Below are 19,573 nucleotides of genomic sequence, written 5' to 3' on the forward strand. Positions count from 1 at the left end.
TGTCTGTCCTATTCCGCTCGCTGAAGAGAGGTGTAGGATGATAGTCAGGAGGTGAGGCCTCCTTTTATACGGTGTGATGCGCAGGTAGGCCCGCCCAAGGCCGGCTACGTCTATAGAAGTCTCAGTGGGAGAATGCTCGCAGGGTAAGGTAGTACCCATAGAGTCCAGTAGAGGGCTCCGCCTGTGCTAATATAACAAGGGTTACCATACGTAACCCGACGTTTTATTAAGTGCTCAAGCCCACTTTGTCAATGTACATGTTGGCACTAAGGCTGTGCCCAGATCTAATGAGGGTCAACAGTGTGTAAACAGCTCTGAACGCTGGCTCGGCACAACTCAAAGGCTGCAGGTTCATCATTCTTTTTGCCTTCACATGCTGCAGGAATGTCATGACGTGAAGGATTTTTAATATAAAGCGGCTGAGAACAGCAGATACTGTAAGAATCACCCACATTTAGTCATAGATTGCAGACTGGTTTACTGACTCCTGCTGCGCTGGTTCTGGCTGGAGAGTGTTAATCGACAGCGGTGACATAACATTCTAAACTAGCCGCACTAGCGTGGATGCATGCGGCTCATAGGTGTGCTCCGGTACTCTAACATCACTACACCTGTTGTTGGAAGCCGGGCTGGGTCAGAGTCCCAGTCCTGCATCTGTGCATGTCCTGCTATGCCAAAATGTGTGCAGTGAAAAATGCCTATTTGGGTATGAAAAAACTCACAATAAAATCACAATATCAAGAAACTGAATGAGATTTTGTGAGTTATATATATTGACTTTGAGCAACTTCAAGAGGACCTGGAGCTCTAAACTTCCTCTGTGTCTCATCTGACTCCTCAGGTCTTTATGATTGCAAATATTTCAGAGCTACACCATGTTTCTCTCACATTGTTGCCGATAGAGTAAGTGTACTTTGAAAAGAAAATGTCCTTGAAAGATCTTTGAAGGAGTTCACGTAAGATTAAGCACACCTATGAAGAGCAATGATATGGAATTCAATCCATCATTTTTGGATCTGTGTGCTGATGTGAGTCAAAGACTAGAATAATTGTGGGAGGAAATATAATGTTGTTATTCTACTCTATTCTTCCTCTGATCAAATGTGCTGCGATAAGAAGTCTCTGGCCTCACTCTCCACACTCTGTTTGCCTCACTGATGAATCACGGTCAATATCTTCACCAGAGGGCAGACGCTGCACTGAGATAATAATTCATCTTCGCATGTTTTCAGATGCCGCTGTGTGCACAACATCTCACAAGTCCTGACAAATTACAAAACGGACAGCTCCGTGAGTAAATGGGTGTTTTAAACAAAGTAAACAAAAGAAAAGCTGGAGGTGAAAAAAAGCCTGCTGAGAGGAATCATACTCAGCCAGGATGTCTGGAGGCACTGAGACTCATTTGGTATCTGACTCCCTTTCCTGCAAACAAATAAGGTGAGAAGGGAATGGTGTTTACACACAGACACCCCTAATGATGGAGTATATGAATTCCATTATGGATTGTCTCGCTTCCTGCCTACTGCCACATAGAAAGAGCCGTCATGTGTCGCCCGCGCACCGGGACAAGTGTTGGGTGGCTGCGTGTGATTTTAATCAAGTGTATTTTTATCTGTGTGTCATTAATATGCATGGCGGAGGCAATCGGAGGAATGGAGGGAGGAAATGAGCTGGAAGAAAAATGAATGCATCAAATTAGAGTGGCTGAGGTGGTGCTATGAGACTGTGATGCAATAGAGCATGATGATATGTGTGCAGGTTTAATGTGTTATGGGAGGACGGTGCGTGCTTATTGGGTGTGTATGTGTTTGAATCAGTCTATAAGGTATATATACTGTAACCTCACAGTGTTTCTTTCCCAGGGGGGAACTACCTGATTGTGGGCATATTATATACATGCTCAGGTGTATTTTACGATTATGTATTACAAAATTATTTTGTAATTTGGATTGCTCATTGTTCAGAAAGTTCAATATTTTGTAAATCATCCTATTGGACAAAACACCCATACACAGTCTGTTCTCCCCAAAAAACATGCATTGCTCTGAAGGCTGATTGCTCAGAAGATCAATCTGCTTTTAAGACTCTTAGCTTTTCCCGTTTGCCAAATCCTTGATTCCTCTCCTCAACTCCTCTCCTCCTGTATAAGCGCCATTATGGGATCCTAATCAGACTAATGCAATGCCTTTCCGAAAATTGCGACAAATAAGAGAAACCTAGATTTGTTTGTGTTTTATACTACTGTATGTGACCTGACTTCCTCCTTTGCTCCTATTATAATTACTACAACCTAAAAGTAGCTGCCAAACAAAAAGCATTAATATGGGTCATAATAGAGTGGTGCAATGATGACTATTTTTGTAGGCCGACCCCAAGGTTAGAATCGCAAGAGCACCCTCGACAAAAAGCAATGGATTTTGGTATATTGCAGAAAATAAGCTCTGTGGGACACATGTTTGATATTTATCACGTTCTGGTAAGCAGGATGATCTCCACATACTACATACATACAACACCACTTTGTGATTTTTGAATTGTAAATGGACTTGGCAGAAATCTAAATCTAACGTAATGCTATTAACGAACCGCTAAGATTAGGACGGACTCTTGATGACGTTCAGCAGTTTATTTGGTCAATTGATAGCAACTGCCGTTTTTTGCAACGAAGAGAATCTTGGAACTTCAAGAGTGGGTATTTACTGAAGTATTTTTTGTTGTAGAGCAAAACAATCACATCTGTAAGCTTATGTTAACCACAGACCTTGTTTTAGTCATTTGACCGAAACACGTTACAAAAAAACATTGACTTGGAGACGAGGCGAGGCAAGCGGAAGTGGTAAAGTGCTCACTAACCGGGTGTTTGGACTCATTCCCTTACCACTCTATAAGGCTTATAAGCTGTCTTTGGCCTTGTTTTTAGAGGGAGGACTAAAGCAATATTTCACAAACAGATCAAAACGTTTGATCGCCATTTGTTTGGTTTGACCTAAAACTGAACTTTATAACTTTCATACATTTATATCAGGCCTGCTAAATTAGCAACAGAGTGTACATCACATAATAATAATAATAATAATAATAATAATAATAACAATAATAAATGATATTTCTATAGCGCTTGTTGTAGACTCTAAGTCGCTTTACAACAAGGGGAGGGTGACACAGTACATTGATGGGGTCACAAAGTTGACTTATAGTCTTCAACCATTACAGGTCAGCGTGAAAGTTTGCTACACTAGGAATCCTTGTATGTAGGCGAATTTATCACAACACATGATAGACACAACATAAAGAAAGCCAAAAAGAACGGTTTAACATTTTTGACAAATAACACCTTTGATGACCTTGAGGACTTGACAAGCTGTGAAGACATTGGATAAAGTGAGAAAACATTTTTGGGACATTATCTCTCTCAAGGTGGACCTTTCACAAGTCCTGATAAGAAAATGTGTCAAATTCATAATTTATTTTGTTGAAACAGGTTCAATGAATGTCAGATTTAAAAAAGAAAAATGCATCAAATGTCTTTCACACAAAGTGCTGATAAAGGGCAAAATGGGGATTTGATGAAGGAGCATTGGCAGTAAAGCTGCATATTCAGAAAGAAAATCAGCGGAAATAAGCAGCCAGATGGTGCAGAGCGCCTTTTTACATTCCCACTAGCCCTTAAAAGCCTTATACCTTTCTGTCGACTTCCTGTCTCCCCTTCATTATCCTCCCACTAACCTCGACATGGACAATTTCTCCTGGCGAGGTTCGTCTCCTTTCTGCTTCGCTTCCCTGACATTACAACCCCCCCCCCCCCCACCCTCGCTTCTCCCACTACACTATGTAATTATGATAATTGCTCATAGGGGTTTGAGGAAATTGAATTTCCAATTTCTCCAATTTCCCGTTGCTCTACCTTCATCCCACAAGTGCCTCTTTGTGCTGGTTGTCTCTGCCATCAGACCCATGAGGCTTTGGAAGACTTGAGGCTGCCGCTTGGGCACTTTAATCAAATATATCCTTAATGTTGCATGTACCTTTGGATCACTGATTAAAAAGGAAACACTTACATCCATTTTAACCAATACTAACACTATGAATGCAAAGCTGGGTTTCAACCACTAATACACAATGTGAAACGAAGCAGAAGTAGAAAAGGTTGCATGACTTCATGTCAGCTTAAGACATTCACCATTTACCAGTGTTGAGTGTAACACTTTACAAAAGTAACGGAGTTACAGTAATATATTACTTGTTGCTGTAACAAAGTAATGTAACGCATTACTCATGAAATGTGGGTAATATATTACCCGTTACAATGCTCAGTAACGCAGTTACAACACATTTTAACCCGAAATGAAAATTGGTGTTTTGTTTTTTAAGAATGTACTAACATAGCGAGACATTCCGACACCAGAGACAAATTGTGCGGGTAGATTAGTAAACCTGGTGTGTTTACTCTTCAGGCTTCGCGTCGGGATCTTCGGGGCAGTTGAATGTTATGCACCCTCTATTCAAAATAGAGAACGGAGCGAAAAATACCAACAACAAATTGTGTCAGGTGCGCGTGACCTGCTCCGCTGCGCGTGCATCATTTCCAAAGTGCTTCCACAGCAGTGACACACATCTGTGGATAATCATTTATACGAAAATGGTTAAAGCAACCATCACTAAACGCCAGCAACACTGCATCTACTGCAGACAGTAGCAACAGGTCGGATGGGGACATCACGTTACCCTCCGTTGTATGAGGTGTGATTTGTGCCAAAGAACGAACTAACTGAGCAGCAGACAATCGTGTCGATCGTCGCCTACCCTGACGTGAACTATGCCGCGAGAGAAGTAACGTGACACTCTCGTCGCCACCCCTCTCGTCTGAGAAGCTACGTGACGTCTGAAGTTACTTTACTTTAGTAGTTATCACCAAATAACCCAGTAATGTGACAGCTACGTTGCTGTTCAAGCAAGACTCTAGTATTTCAATATTGTTTTGGAATTAAAATAATGTTACACCCCTTGTATGCCCTGAACGCAAAAACAACCACAAACAAGAATATATATGTTTAATTATTAAAATGATAACAAAGGCTGAAAAAACAGGAGAAGCCTGTCTTCCCTTGGTCTCAGGAGAAAACGCCACTGTATATCACCAAGTTTTAGTTTTGTGTGTGAAATAGATCGTTGCAGGGAACACGACTTTATGTATTTGTTTATGGTTTATTTAATATGGAGGGATGCATAGAAGTTCAAAGAATAACCAACCCCTATATATTGTTTATTTTATTTCATTTCATTTCGGCCCCATGGCAGAGGCACATATAGAGTTAATGTGCGGAGATTATAATGTCCCGTTTACTAAAATATGTATTGTTTTATGTTTAGTTGACAAAATAGTCACTGAGCTACATTTTCCTGCACTCAAGCATACATCTGAAGACTAGAGTGGTGTCCCCCTTTGGCCACAAGGGGGAGTATATATATATTGTATATATATTTTGTATAGATGTTGCAACTATACAGAGCTTTGGCAATACTATATGTAACTGAGGTCATGCTAATTAAGCTATTGAATTGAGTATACCTTTAAATGAGCTGTCACTTACACATTACTCTACTGCTGAGAAAGGCTGTACAAAGACGTGAAACAATGTTCTGCAATGTCTGTGTATTTTTGAAGAATGCCAATAAAGGAAGAAAGTAATAACTCGCACTGAGTCTTAAAACATTACTTTATTTCATTATTTCCCCCCTTCATTTGAGAAACACTATCCAATGATGTATTATGTTTGTGTTACACACACACCATTGCCGTCAGTTTCAGTCGGTCCAGTCCACACTAATGTAAACAGCAGCGCGCTGGTCTCGTGAGAAACGGAGAGTGGAACAACCAATCACATCTTCATTATTCTCATTAAATTCAAATGTGCCCATTCGTTAGTCTGACAGGTGCGTGGTTCTCACTGCGCCTTATACCGGTGCAACTTTGAACAACTTCAATATATGCCGCATTAATGGATTTGGCCTGCAGTCACCGCATCTGGGCTGAATTAAACACGTATTATTTTAGTCCTGTGTGTTTATTAGAGGCCATGTCAGCAGGCCACATCATATTATGCTAGCGTTGCATTCACAAGACATACAAGCCACAAACTGGCCATCGAAACATGCCACAACCTGAGGGACAGTGAATGAGACACACAGACACAGACTGTATAAAGACACAGACACACCCACACACACCTTGAGGGAGGGAGGGACAGCTCTGACAGCTTTGATCGCAGTGCAGCGATCAGCTGTTCCCGAGAGAGAGAGAGAGAGAGAGAGAGAGAGAGAGAGAGAGAGAGAGAGAGAGAGAGAGAGAGAGAGAGAGAGCTGCTAGACACAACTCTTATTAATCCCCGTACCAGATAGATACTATACAATGCTAACGGAGGCGAGACGTACGTTATCCACACGTACGTTATCAACACGCATATCTAAGATAGCGCTTTCTAAGCTACGCCGCCGCCACGTGAGCGCGTACTTTGAGCGCACCTATGATACGTCGCCGTGACGTCTGACGTCTGACATCGTCGTGACGTCGCCTGTATTCTACGTCAACCCATTCAAAATTGATGGAGGCGTTGGCGCACATTGACACGTTAGTTCTCTACTCAGTCAGCTTAGTTATCTGTTCTTTGGCACAAGTCACACCTCATACCGTTGTGGACACTAGCTTACTCCCGCCTGACTCGCCGCCCTCGCCCCCGGAGCAGCAGTCTTCGTCATCCGAAACTACGCCGCCCCTCTGCGGCTCGCAGGTGCCAGGATACCATGGCAAAACAGAGCCTGCCCAGGTATATCTAAACAAGTACCCGCCTGTACAGTGGGGTTAGGCAGTCATTTTGCAGCTCGTGGTATACAAATAGACTGGCTAGAATATTCATGTGAAAATAGTGCCATATTCTGCCATGCCTGTAGAAATGTTGGGTCAAAAATAATGCATACAATAGCACAGATGCCTTCACCACGAATGGCTACAAAAAGATCTCATATCCCAAGCTTATCAACGAGCTAATGTTGCAGCTGAAATGTTCTCCAGGTCACAAAGTCAACCTCACATGATGATGTGATACCAGTTTTCAAGCACAGTAAATATTCTCTTCCCAGAGTATATGATGGGACCAAAGTGATGTTTAGTACATGGTTTTAATAATACTTTTGCTTTTCAATGTTTGCCATTTCAAACCATGAGCTGGTTCAAATACCATTTGCCTTGATTTACAATATCTTCTCATTTGTTTTATCAGTACAGCTTTGAAGCTTTTGTGCTTTTCTTTGCCACAGTCCATTTTGGACTATATGAGATATTTCAGGATTGCACTTTTAACCCACTTGAAATGTTCTCACTTGCTTGGTTTCAAAACATAACAAATGCCATAATCTGTTCATTGGGGACCATCAATGCTATTTTTCATTGCTGTTGCCGGGCAACACTATTGCTCATGTAAACCTACTACCGCTGCGCCCCCTGTAACCTCAGAGGCACCCTGAGTCATTTTGTTCTGGAACCGGGCCTGTACACGGCCATATGCTAAACACACTAGAGCCCATTCCGTGTCCTGTTATTATTTACTTCCTGTCTGCCTTCTTCTGGTGATTTACCTGACGTCCAGCGCTCCGTCTTTTAACCTCTTTTCCTTTCTCTTTCTTGATCCTCCTTAGCAACCTTCATTATAGTCCTTGACAGTGGTCTGTATGACTGGATTAACAACGTGTCACATGTTAAGAATTTACAATCAGAATCGAGTATTCAACTAAGCCGTGTAATAAAAGTTGTTAGTAGCATTAAGGGCCTACAATTGTTATGCTATACCACATTGCCCTTCACTGGATGTATAATGAGCAGCACTAAACTACATTTTAGCATTTCAAATACCTAGTCATTCTTTTGCGGTTATTTTGGTGAAAGTAACTAAAAAGTAACTAAAAAGTAGTGTAACTCATTATATTTCAGAGACAGTAATATTGTAATACTTCCAAAAAGTGGATAATATCGAAGTACCTGCTCCCTAAAAAGTAGTAGCTGCGACTGTTATGTTGCAGCTACTACTGTTATGTCCCCCCTAATTATTTATAAGAGTTAAATAATTAAAAACATAAGGTTGCCTGGCAGACAGGCTGCTGCAGCTGAATCAAACAGCTCTGTCATGCAGCCGTCAGCTAGAGAACCCTCTTTGCTTAGAGTCAGCCTTTCAGGAATGCAGAGGGTGAAAAAAGCACCGCTTAATTTTCCTGATTGCTTGTTACTCGTCCAAGTTTAAATGGGTACCTTCAATTAAAAAGTGACCCGAGTTGGGGTCAAAATAATAACCTCATGACCTGCGAAGTGCCAGATACTCCTGTCACTTTCTCTAAAATTAACTACAATTAGCCAAATTCTGTTTTGTTTTATTTGATATGTCTTCACAGCAAAGGATTGTTGGTCGGAATCAATCCCCAGCTGCTGAAGAAAGGTCTTGTCACATGGTGTGCACACTTTAGACAGGCAACAGCTTAAGCCTTAAAACAAAGCTGAAAGGAGTTGCATAAGTCAGATTTTCTTTCAGACCATAACAAAGTATTCTGATTAGGTTATAGGAAATTGTAACCCACTGTGGCCATATAGGCTTTAAAAAATTATTCAGAAACCAATGGTTTAATGTGGTGCAGATGTTGATGCAGTTGGAGATACATAGGTTCTGATAACTTTAACAACTTTAAGTCCATATCAAGCCCCTAGGAAGTGTTGAAGCTAATTTGTGTACAACTCATTGGGTCCAAAAAAAAAAGTTCACATCTGACAAAAGGAAAGAGATGTCTGTAAATCAGTCTTAAGCTAAACGCAACTCTGGGCCCAGTTAGGTTTTTTTTTTGTACTCGAGGGTTAGGCCATTCTGGCTTCATGAGCCACAGAGTAACTTTCATGGGAAGGAACAGGGCCCTGCCTTCCACGCTGTATCCATTTCTCCTTATTCATCCATGGTCCAGCGTCATGCTTGCTGGCATACGTTTTCTAATACGGTCAACTCTTAAAATACACTATTGGACCCAGCAGATTTACTCTGGAACCATATGGACACCCAGGGTGAGAATTATGAGAATTTCGTAAAACATCCATCAAGAATAAGGTAAAAGAAAACAATAAAAGTATATTTATGTAATAAAGTAAACCATGTATTGATGAACGACAATGTGCAAGCATTATGTTCCTATGCATAAATTACATTAAAAAAACTTCTCTATTTTATTACGTTCCACACCCTACATCCATTGTTTTGTATCGTTTGTGCTTGCAGTGTTTTACTTGTGTCTTGAAAAATATAAACTCAAATATATATATTTAAATGGTGTCTAAAGTGAAAGAGCTCCCGATGACGGCAGCACACTGTCCCCACATCATCTTGGGGAACTGACAGGAAACAGTGAGTGTTAAGAGGAAATCAAGGTGTAATTGCAGGAGCTGCATCAGATGAACAGTCTTGCGTTTTGCAAGTGGGTGACTCAGCCGGAATGTGTCGTGTGCATAATAAACCCTGCCAAACTGAGACCTGACTAATGTTCTAACAGTTAGAGGATGTATTCTCTGCTGCGAACATTAGTTAGAGTCTAACTCAGGGGTTCCCAACCTTTTTTTCCAAGAGCCCCCCCAAATGACTCCTGTTGGAAGTTGCGCCCCCTCCCCCCCCCCCCCCCACACACACATACCTTTGACCAAGGTATTTATTAGATCTGCTTTTAACCTATGAACCCTCTAAAACCCACAGGTCTTTTGGTACTGACCTTAAGTGAAAATAAAGACCCAACGTGAGGCGTCTAGTTTTATTAATACAGTGGAATAGAATCCCAGGAGACCTGAGGGCGGCCAACTCAAGACAAACCTTACTAATTTAGCTTTACATCGAAATGTGTATCTATTTTTATTCTTATTTATTCAGTCCTGTGTTATTTATTTACTTATATTGGTTTTTAAGAATTGTTATCAATCACAAAGTTATGTGTTACTTGGTATTTATTACCTGGAAAGGGGTGGGTAGTATTGATTTTATTTTGGGTTTATCAAGCACTTTGTGATAGCCATTGGAAGATGGCACAAATGTCTGGGTTGTTAGAGAAATGCAATTGTACATCTACAGTATTGTGAGTGTATTGTGAGTGTGCTGTGTATTTTTTAACACTGTATTTTATTGGAATACATTACTCACATGCCATGTGTATGTTGTACTAGTTATTTGTTGCTATAATCCTCATAAAAACAGGACATAAAACAGGACAAGGACTATGCTGCGTTTCCATTACAGTTTAGGAACTGGAGTAGTATCTATAGTAACGCAGTGTAGGCGGAGCCGTGACGTCATCTTCAATGCGAAACACAAAACCAACACAGCCGTTAGCTCTTAGCACTCAGAGCTCACAGCTCCTCATATCTGTTCAGAAACTAGACAAAAGTTAAACAAGTACAAACCACAGACTGCCTGTTTCATGGCGAATACAGCCGCTGGTTTATTTATGTCTGTAGGCCGTTGTTGTGAGTATGGACGGTCGGAGCATATACAACGTTAGCTTAGCCGAACTCCATTCAGAAAACATGCATTTTAAAAGGTGTTTCGCCTGCCGTCTGTCTGCAGACTCAGAGCATTAATTCATGGTTTTGACTAACCGGTGTCAGTATGTTGTTAATTCGGCATCATTTTGAAACGTGTATTACAATTAAATCACAGTCAAATATGTTCATCTTGTTGTAGTTGTAGCCCCCTTGCCAGCGTTTCTCACACTAGTTGAGAAGACTCAGCCCGGTTGTTGGCCCGGAAAGAACCTGGATTTTGGAGGGCCAGAAAAACTGTGAAAAAGTACCCGTTAGCCGGAACCACCCATAGTGGAAACACAACAAAAAAAGGGTCGGTTTTGGCACGGCACGCTTAAACCGTGCTACGCGCTGCAGTGGAAATGCGCCATAACTGTCATCAGCCTTCAGACACTTTCCTCAGGTTATTACTGCCGTATGACAGCTTATTATCTCTTTATGACAGGCCATTACCTGCACAGAGGAGCTGGGTAATGAAAAAGGTAGGAGGAAAGGCTGTGCCATCAACAAATCAAAGAGATACTTTTACACTGAGATGCAAGCCAGATATATTATGCTGAGACTATGTGTAAAGCTGCACATTGTGAAAGATGTGCATTTTGCCCATCTGTTACTATGGGTACTTCCCCTGCTTCATACAGCTGATCTATGTCATTGGTTGCACTTTCAAAGGTCAAGGTCAAAGTTGAAATAATTTTAACTTTGATCATAGCACTTTTTGAGCAGGATGGAAAACAATGAAAAATATGGCAGCTTCAGGGTAATGTAAGTCACACTACACTGGGTTCAGAAGAGTGAGTACTAAAGCTTAAAAATTAGTTAGCATTTTACCACTTCTTGTTCTGTTGTCTCAAAGTTAATTGTTTTCTTAACGTGTTTTTGGATGGATACATATGAAATAAGGTCTGTGAATAAAAAAAGCTGAAGAAATGTTAAAGTTTTGTTCTACGACATAAAGTAAGACAGTAACTACCACTAGTGAATGTCCAAAGCCTCTCTCTTAAAAACACTGGTTGCTAACAACTGACAAAAGAAACTACTAAATGTCATGACACCGAACACTGTCCGCCTTTAGCTTAGCGGTGGTGATGTAAAGCCATGTTACCGTTCTGTCGTTTTTTTTAATAGCCTAACGTTAGCCTAACTTCTGGCCATTGCTATTATGCTTCAAATATCAATGTTGTGTAAATATTAGGGGTGTAACGGTTCACAAACATTTCGGTTCGGTACGTACCTCGGTTTTTTGGTCACGGTTCGGTTCGGTACGTTTTCGGTACAGCAGATTTTTTTTTCACAAAACAAAACATATATATATATATATTTTTTATTATTATTAAACTGTGAATAATGTATTCACTCAAATAAATACAAAATATAATAAAATAAACATTAAGGTGCAGCATTTCGATGAACTGAAATAATCTGTATTTGAACTTTACTGTAGGCTACTAGTACTCACAAAACATAAACTATTAGTTTTGGGTTTTTAATTATTATTAAACTGTGAATATTCACTCAAATAAATACAAAATATAATAAAATAAACATTAAGGTGCAGCTTTTCGATGAACTGAAATAATCTGTATTTGAACTGTACTGTACTAGTTCCTAAGCAGCCAGCTTAACATTATGACTTGCTTGTCATTGTATTTTCATGTTTTTTTTAAAGAAAAATTAACTTGTCCACATTGCTTGCCGAAAGGGCAGATCTGCTGGCACTAACAATGTCTCCTGCTGTGGAGAACACCCTCTCGCTAGGGACAGAGGTAGCAGATACAGCCAGGTAGCGCTTTGCTAACATGGCAACATAAGGATATTTGGCGTTTGTAATAGCTTTGGCTCTGTCTGAACTCTCTGCGAGTGGTGGAGGCTTAAATGCTAGTGGGAGTTGGGTTTGCACTTCAGTCTTTTGGTACCGGTGATATTCACGTTCGAGTGATGCCTTTTCAAGAGTGTGCAAGTTTGATGTATTGCCAGCCGCGTAACCAATTTTAGTTGAACAATGCCGACAAACAGCTTTGGTTCGGTCCACCTGTCTTTGTCCTTCATCCTTGTACGTAACTGCGAAACCAAAATGTTCCCAAACCGGAGACTTCAATGATGCTGGAGGATTTTCGAGCTCAACTTTATCTGCGTTCGCCATTAATTTTCGACAGTTCCTCAAATTACTGACTACATTTGAACGCATCCCTCTGACCAGCTCTCATAGTATGACTCTCATCCAATGAAATGACTTGCTCGCTCTATGACGCGTTGAACCCAATGTGACCAAATTACTCTGAATGCTGCGACGCAGCACCTGAGATTACTTCCAAAAAGTTGTTCACGTTCTCAATTTTTTACGTTTAACGTTATATTCGTTCGGTACACTTCGGTACACACCTGTACCGAACCGAAGGGCCCGTACCGAATAATTTCGGTACGGGTACGTGTACCGTTACACCCCTAGTAAATATGTAGAGATTATCCTACTAAGCAAAACGTGTAAGTATCTTCATGGTTTGTTACGAATAGATCTTGTTTTTGCAATATTCAACAATCCTTTTGCTTTTTACAAATTTCCGGGTCGGCCAACACAAATACGTCATCACTGCACCACTCTATGCAAACTGATCCTACCCACACGCTATGTATCGCATTTAAACTAAAGCAGTACTACTTGGCTAAGTTAAGGAAAAGATCAGGATCTGTGTTATAATAAATATGTTTGAAGAGTTAAATTGTCTAATCAATACCTAAAAGAAAAGAAAAGTATTCTGCAGCTGTTGTGATGATTGCTCTTACTCATTGATAAAGCAAAAACGTGTATTGTGTTAACTGATACACTGGCTTCAAACTATCTTTAGGACAAAAAGAACATAATCAAACAAACAAAAGTCCAGAGTCAATCGATGGTGAAACTAAACCTTTACTTGAACTGCTATTCTCCAGTGTTCATTGTCTCTCCTGCGGAGACAGGCTATGTTCTCAAGTCAGAACCAACTAATGGGATAAAGATGAGCTAAAGAACAGAAATAAATGGGGTGCGCGAAAAAAAAAAAAAGTTTTAACAACATTATTTATTGACTTTTCATTCCGGTATAATCATTTTGCGCAAAGATGGCACTGTTTGTCAGAGCACTTCATCCTTCTGGGATTTCATGAAGAACAGCTCCAACGCCTGTGTGTATGGGAATGCCTCTGGTGCTGGTCCATTAACTGCCAGTGTTTCCCACAGATCTGAAATATACTTTGGGGGGGTGGTGGTTAGCGGGGGGGGGGTTGAGGTGACGTGCAACAACATTAACCTTTCTGTTGGTCGCTTGTTAGCAGACCCTTCACGCGATGGCAGAGCGAACAGGTACAGGCAGGGTCCATAATGATAGCCCTATAGTTTAAATCTACTACCCACACATGAACATATGGAAATAGTTACTATTTTAAAAAATAAATGTATTTATTAATGTATTTAGGAACCTATCCATGTGATTTTTAGTGGGGGTCGACCTCAAATCCTCTAGGGGGGTCCAGGGGCATGCCCCCCCGGTAAGATTTTATTTTTTATTTTGGAGTTAAATGCATCAATCTGGTGCATTTTGAGGGGAAAATAAAGAGACTAGATCTATGGAAACACCTATATTAAACAGAACTGTATACATTTCAATAATCATAAAATCAAGGCCATAACCAATAACATACCATTTCCAATATGAAAAAAACACTGAAACTTGTTTATTAATTTAGTTTTGGTTCATTTATAGTTGTGAGTGTGTTTGTGCTCCTGAATCAGCCTCTCCTGTCTCCCTCCTCTCCCCCCTCTCCATCCTCTCCCCCTGCTCCTCTTTGAGGCAGCAGCAAAGACTAGTTTTCTCTCAACAAGTTTTAAAAGTGTATCTTACCTTTTTTCACCTAGTTAACTTTTTATTTATTTATTCATGCATATTTTACTAATCACATTACATTTCATTTAGCTGACGCTTTTATCCAAAGCGACTTATAATGACCGATTACAGGGACATTCTCCCTGGAGTAACTAAGGGCTAAGTGCCTTACTCAAGGGCACACTAGTGGTGGTGTTCCTGGCGGGATTTGAACTCACAGCCTTCCGATCTTCAGCCCACCTCACTATCCATTAGACCAATCACTACCCTCTCAAATGGAAATATGTGTTTACATAAATGGTGACCACACCGTTTGAGACCCATTGAGAACTTAGACTAAGTTAACTATCTAAACACTCAGAGAGTCCTTTAGCTCACCTGAGCTGAGGTTATCCCGAGCTTGAATGACACACAGAGACCAATCAAGGGCTTTGATTTATGATCTGTATGACAGTGGCCATGTCGGCAGGCCACATCATGTGGACAGCCAGTCACCCTGTGTGAGGCAGGCCACTTAACAGGCCAGAAGGAGGCGAGATCAGAGCAAGGGAGCGAGGGATCATTGTCTACAAGTTAATCGATCGCAGATGGCGTCGTGGTCACGGACGAATAAAAAAAATATATATAAAAAAAAAACTTATAAAAAAAAAAAAAAAAAACTAAATGGGTCGCGAAATATACTTGGGCGGCCGTTAATATACCTGGGCGGCCCGCCCAAGTATAGTCTATGTGTGGGAAACCCTGCAGTAATCAGAGGGAGCAATCAGAAATCAGAGAAGATTCTTTCAAAGTGTTTGTGCATTTATGAGAGCGAGAAGATGTTTTGTTGTTTCTGCAGCTGGTCTTTCTACATTATCTAGAAGTCAATTGAATGTTGTCCCTAACCCTTGGAGGGCGGCTGCGGCCGTTTGATGTGAAAGAAGATACATTACCTTACAGAAATGTACTCTTAGACATAAATAGACTTGAGTTGCAGTACATTGAGGTATCAACCAGGTTGATGTATATCATCAAGCGTGTTCCAGAAACTAACAATTATTTCTTTAAAAATCATCTGCGGATCATTTTCTATATCGTTTCACTGTTTGATCTATAAAATGTGACAAAATAACGAAACATTTCTGTCTCAGTTTCTCCAAGATGAAGTCTTTAACACTCTTGTTTTATCAGTCCAAGACCAAAGTATATTTATTGATATAAAACTGAGAAATCTAGATATTTGAGAGGTTGAAACAGCTTTTTCAGACATCCTGATGCCTATACCCGTACCTTCCAGCAAATCCCAAAATGGTCATCTTCTGAGGAGTTGGGGCAGCCTCTTTGACACGAGTGGGAGTGGCTACTGGTCTAAGAAGGCACCGCCCTAAAGCCACCAAAAAAACCTAATACAGTTTTTCTCGATTGCTAACGCACTAAAATTATACATAAAGCACAATTATTTTAACTGACACTCAAAGAGCAAAACATCGGCTCAAATCTCCAAAACTCTAAACACGTTTTCAGCTTTTCACACAATTTACAAATCAACATGGTACTTTCTGCAAACCACTGCACACGTTTCTCTACGTAAAACACAGGAATCTGACATAAAGTCACGTGTGAGCAGGTTTAAAACACTGATATTCAAAATGCCTCACACATGGACCAATGATCAAGAAACACGTTCCACCTGACCAAACACCTGATAGCATCATTGTTGGCTCCTCAATCAGGATGTTAGCACTATGAAAAGACCACAGGTGAGTACTCTCTTATACAGCAACAACATGGAAGCCAACATGGAAGCAAGAGCAAGAGGAAGAGCAAGAGGAAGAGCAAGAGGAAGAGGAGAGGAGGAGGAGGAGGAAGAGGTGGGTGAGAGTGAGAGGAGGAAGGATGAGAGGTAGAGGTAGAGCTGGAGGGAGAGGACGTGGACAAAGAAGAATACTCTCTAATGAAATGAAATGTTATCAACCATGGTGTGACGATGAGAGAGGCTGGACGGAGTGTTCAGCCTAATCCAAGCCGATGTACTGTCGCCTCTGTAATCCGGACACTTAGACTTGAAAACAGGTTAGTTACCAGTTTTTAGCTCTGCCTAATTCATGATATATCAGTGCTTATATCTGTTGTGTGAGACGTATTTACTTCATTACTGTAATTGAATTATTGGCATGTTGCATACTATAACTGTACACACATCCTGCACAATGTACTGTGGTAAACTTACTTTTATGCAACACAGACACTGAGCGACCACTATGTCTTTGTTGTTTATCTGAAGGACTGAGAAACAAAGAGGTGGAAGGCTAAGGATTTCCAATGAGGCACAGGAAGCAGCAGTTACAAACTGGGTTTTGGCAAACAATGCCATCACACTTAGAGAGATCCGAAGCAGAGTAACTATGTGCTGAGATGCATGTTGCACAATGTTATCTTTGAATAAAATGTGATTTTGTTTCAACAACTCATTTGTATTTCTTCATTTACTGTATTTCTGTAAACTCAAGCAATCTTTCTCTGCAGAACCCTCTCTGTACAGAGCATAGCCCATAACAGAGGAAAGTGCTTTAGAGTATGCTCAGCAGTGTGTAGCTGGGTGGTCAAACCATCCAGTATTATGATGAATGAAGTGTGTTATATTTGGTGCAAAAGTTTGCATTTGGTAAGTGTTTATGTAGTTTTGAGTGCAGTTCTTCACTTAGCAGGAGAAATTAGGTGTTTTACACTTTGGGTGTGTGGTTTTGTGAATTGTGTTTAATGTTCTGAAAAACTGAGCAATTAAAAAAAAAAAGTGTGTTAGCAATCGAGAAAAACTGTAGGCCTAACAGTTAAAACAAACAATTTATGCGGCTCGTATCGCTGACAGCTGGGACAGCTGGGCCCGGCCCGGCACCGCCTTTTTTTTTTTTTTAAGCGGCCTCCCTCCCCACTTTTGGCAGCACCCCCTGAGCAAAATGACTTCCCGCGGCTATGGTGTTGACTTAAGAATATTAAACTCCATGTGGATGTTTGTGTTTTTCAAACTAAAACTCTTAAGTTTAAAAAATAGCTTACAGCTAACGTTAAAGGACACATGTTGTAACTCCATGATGCTCTTGGGAGCTGAGCAGGACAGACAGTGACAACAGGAGGACTGAGGGGGTGATTAAATGTCGCTTACCTCCTCAAACAGCTCGAGGCTGTATGTGTTGTCATCATCCGCGAAGAACACCACCCCGGTGTCCCGCCTGTTCCGGTGCTGGCGGAGCCACGTTAGAGCCGCATTTCTCTGTTCAGTGGCGCGTGGCATCCCGGTGCGCTTGAACCTGCGGGGAGTGAACACGTGCAGGTGCGTGTACGGCACGCCGCACCGCGCCAAGAAGCGCGCCACCAGCTCCGTGTTAGTGGTCGAGTCCTCCACTACGATCCAGTGCAGCCGGGGCACCTGCCTGAAGGCGTGGGACAAACGGGTGAGCTCCGCCTTCTGCACCGGACGGGTGTAAGTCGGGGTGATGGCGTAGATAACCGGGAGAGCGGACTGGTTCTGGGTGCCGGTCCCCCCCGGTGTGCCGGTCCGGGCAGCCCGCTGAACCCTCCCGCTCCGCCCGACTCCTGGAGTCCGGATCGCCCTTTTACTATCGATATCGATCATGATGATGACAATCAGGACCCAGGGCAGCAGGATGAAGAAGCGGCTGAAAAACACTGATTTCATGGCGAGGCTTAAGTTATCATAGGCTCCTCACTCCATCACAAACAGAGGAAAGACACTCCAAGAACCCTTCGTTTAAATCCTTTGATGTTCTCAACCAAACAGCAGAAATAGGTTCATTTAAAACAACGTAAAACCGTTCCCCCGTCCCAACGGGACCGTTTCCCCGGACTCCCCCTCCTCCTCCTCTCTCCTCTCCTCTCGAATGGGACTTGAGTGCTTCTTCGTCGTCCTACCCTCCTCCAGCTCACTCTCTCATGAGCCCGGTTACATTCCCATGTTGTGCCGTCCTTCACTGCTATTTCCAGAGGAGAAACAACCAGCCGGAGCGGAGAGGTCCTCCGTGCAGCGGGCGGTGAGAAGCCACCGATGAGCGCCGCCTCGGAGCATCACTTGGCGGGGACGGAGCCCTGCTCTGAGTGAGGAGGAGGGCGGAGCAGGTGCACAGCGAGGAGGAGAGGCGGAATAGAGGAGATAATCTGGGGAGGGAGAGAGCAAGCCAGAGCAGAGAAAGATGGGAGGAGGGGGGGGGTTCTGAGCTGATAGAGAGGCCGAGAGACAAAGAGACGCAGAGAGAGAGAGGGAGAGAAAGAGAGAGAGAGAGTCCACTCCTATCTTATACAGTGTTTGTCAAATGTTTAATAATGAAAATTGCACCTCGAGGGGTCTTTAGGAAAAGTTCCGAGGTCAAAAGACACATTTCATAAATTGATCACTCCATCATTAGGCAGTTTATTCTCAAGACAATACTATACTATAAGGCAGAGAATGAAGAAGTACTCAGATATTGTACTTAAGTAAAAGTACAAGTACCAGAGTGTAGGAATACTCTGTTACAAGTAAAAGTCCATGTATTCAAAATGTTACTCAAGTAAAAATACAAAAGTATTAGCTTCAAAAAATACTTAACGTACCAAAAGTAAAAGTAGTCATTGTGCAGATTGGTCCATTTCAGAATAATATATATGATGTGTTTTTTTTTATAATTGTTGATCATTAAAGTGTTCTCAAAGCAGGTAATGACTGTGTATACTGCAGGGTAGCTTGTGCATTTACTGCAGGTGGAACTAAAGTCTGATTTAACACTTAGATTAGATTTCACATTACATTACATTGCACATCATTAATCCACATCTGTAAAGTAACTAAAAGGTATTAAATAAATGTAAAAAGTACATTATTTCTCTCTGAATTGTAGTGGGGTAGAAGTACAAAGTATATCATAAAATGAAAATACTCAAGTAAAGTACAAGTACCTCAAAAGTGTACTTAAGTACAACTTGAGTAAATGAATTTACTTACTTTACACTTCTGCTATATGGCAGTATGTTACTGTTGGACCACGATCAGGCTTGGGGAGCAATGGATTATCAGAAATCCTTCATTAGTCCCAAAGCGGGGAAAATGACAGCGAAGTTAGAATACATGTTTAAAGTAACCTTCCAAACC

General features: G+C 41.4%; 1 protein-coding gene across 1 annotated transcript in view; it reads right to left on the reverse strand.

The window, feature by feature from the left end:
* b3gat2 (beta-1,3-glucuronyltransferase 2 (glucuronosyltransferase S)) overlaps positions 1-18,638 on the reverse strand; it is a 66,090-nt gene extending 47,452 nt beyond the window's left edge. Inside the window, exon 1 of the mRNA XM_034222539.1 lies at positions 17,594-18,638. Within this exon, the coding sequence (XP_034078430.1) occupies positions 17,594-18,127 (534 nt within the window). The 5' untranslated portion in view covers positions 18,128-18,638. The remainder of the gene's footprint in view (positions 1-17,593) is intronic.
* Positions 18,639-19,573: the final 935 nt, after the last annotated feature.

Source organism: Gymnodraco acuticeps, unplaced genomic scaffold (genome assembly GCF_902827175.1).
Source record: "Gymnodraco acuticeps unplaced genomic scaffold, fGymAcu1.1, whole genome shotgun sequence".
In the NCBI taxonomy this organism is placed as follows: Eukaryota; Metazoa; Chordata; class Actinopteri; order Perciformes; family Bathydraconidae; genus Gymnodraco; species Gymnodraco acuticeps.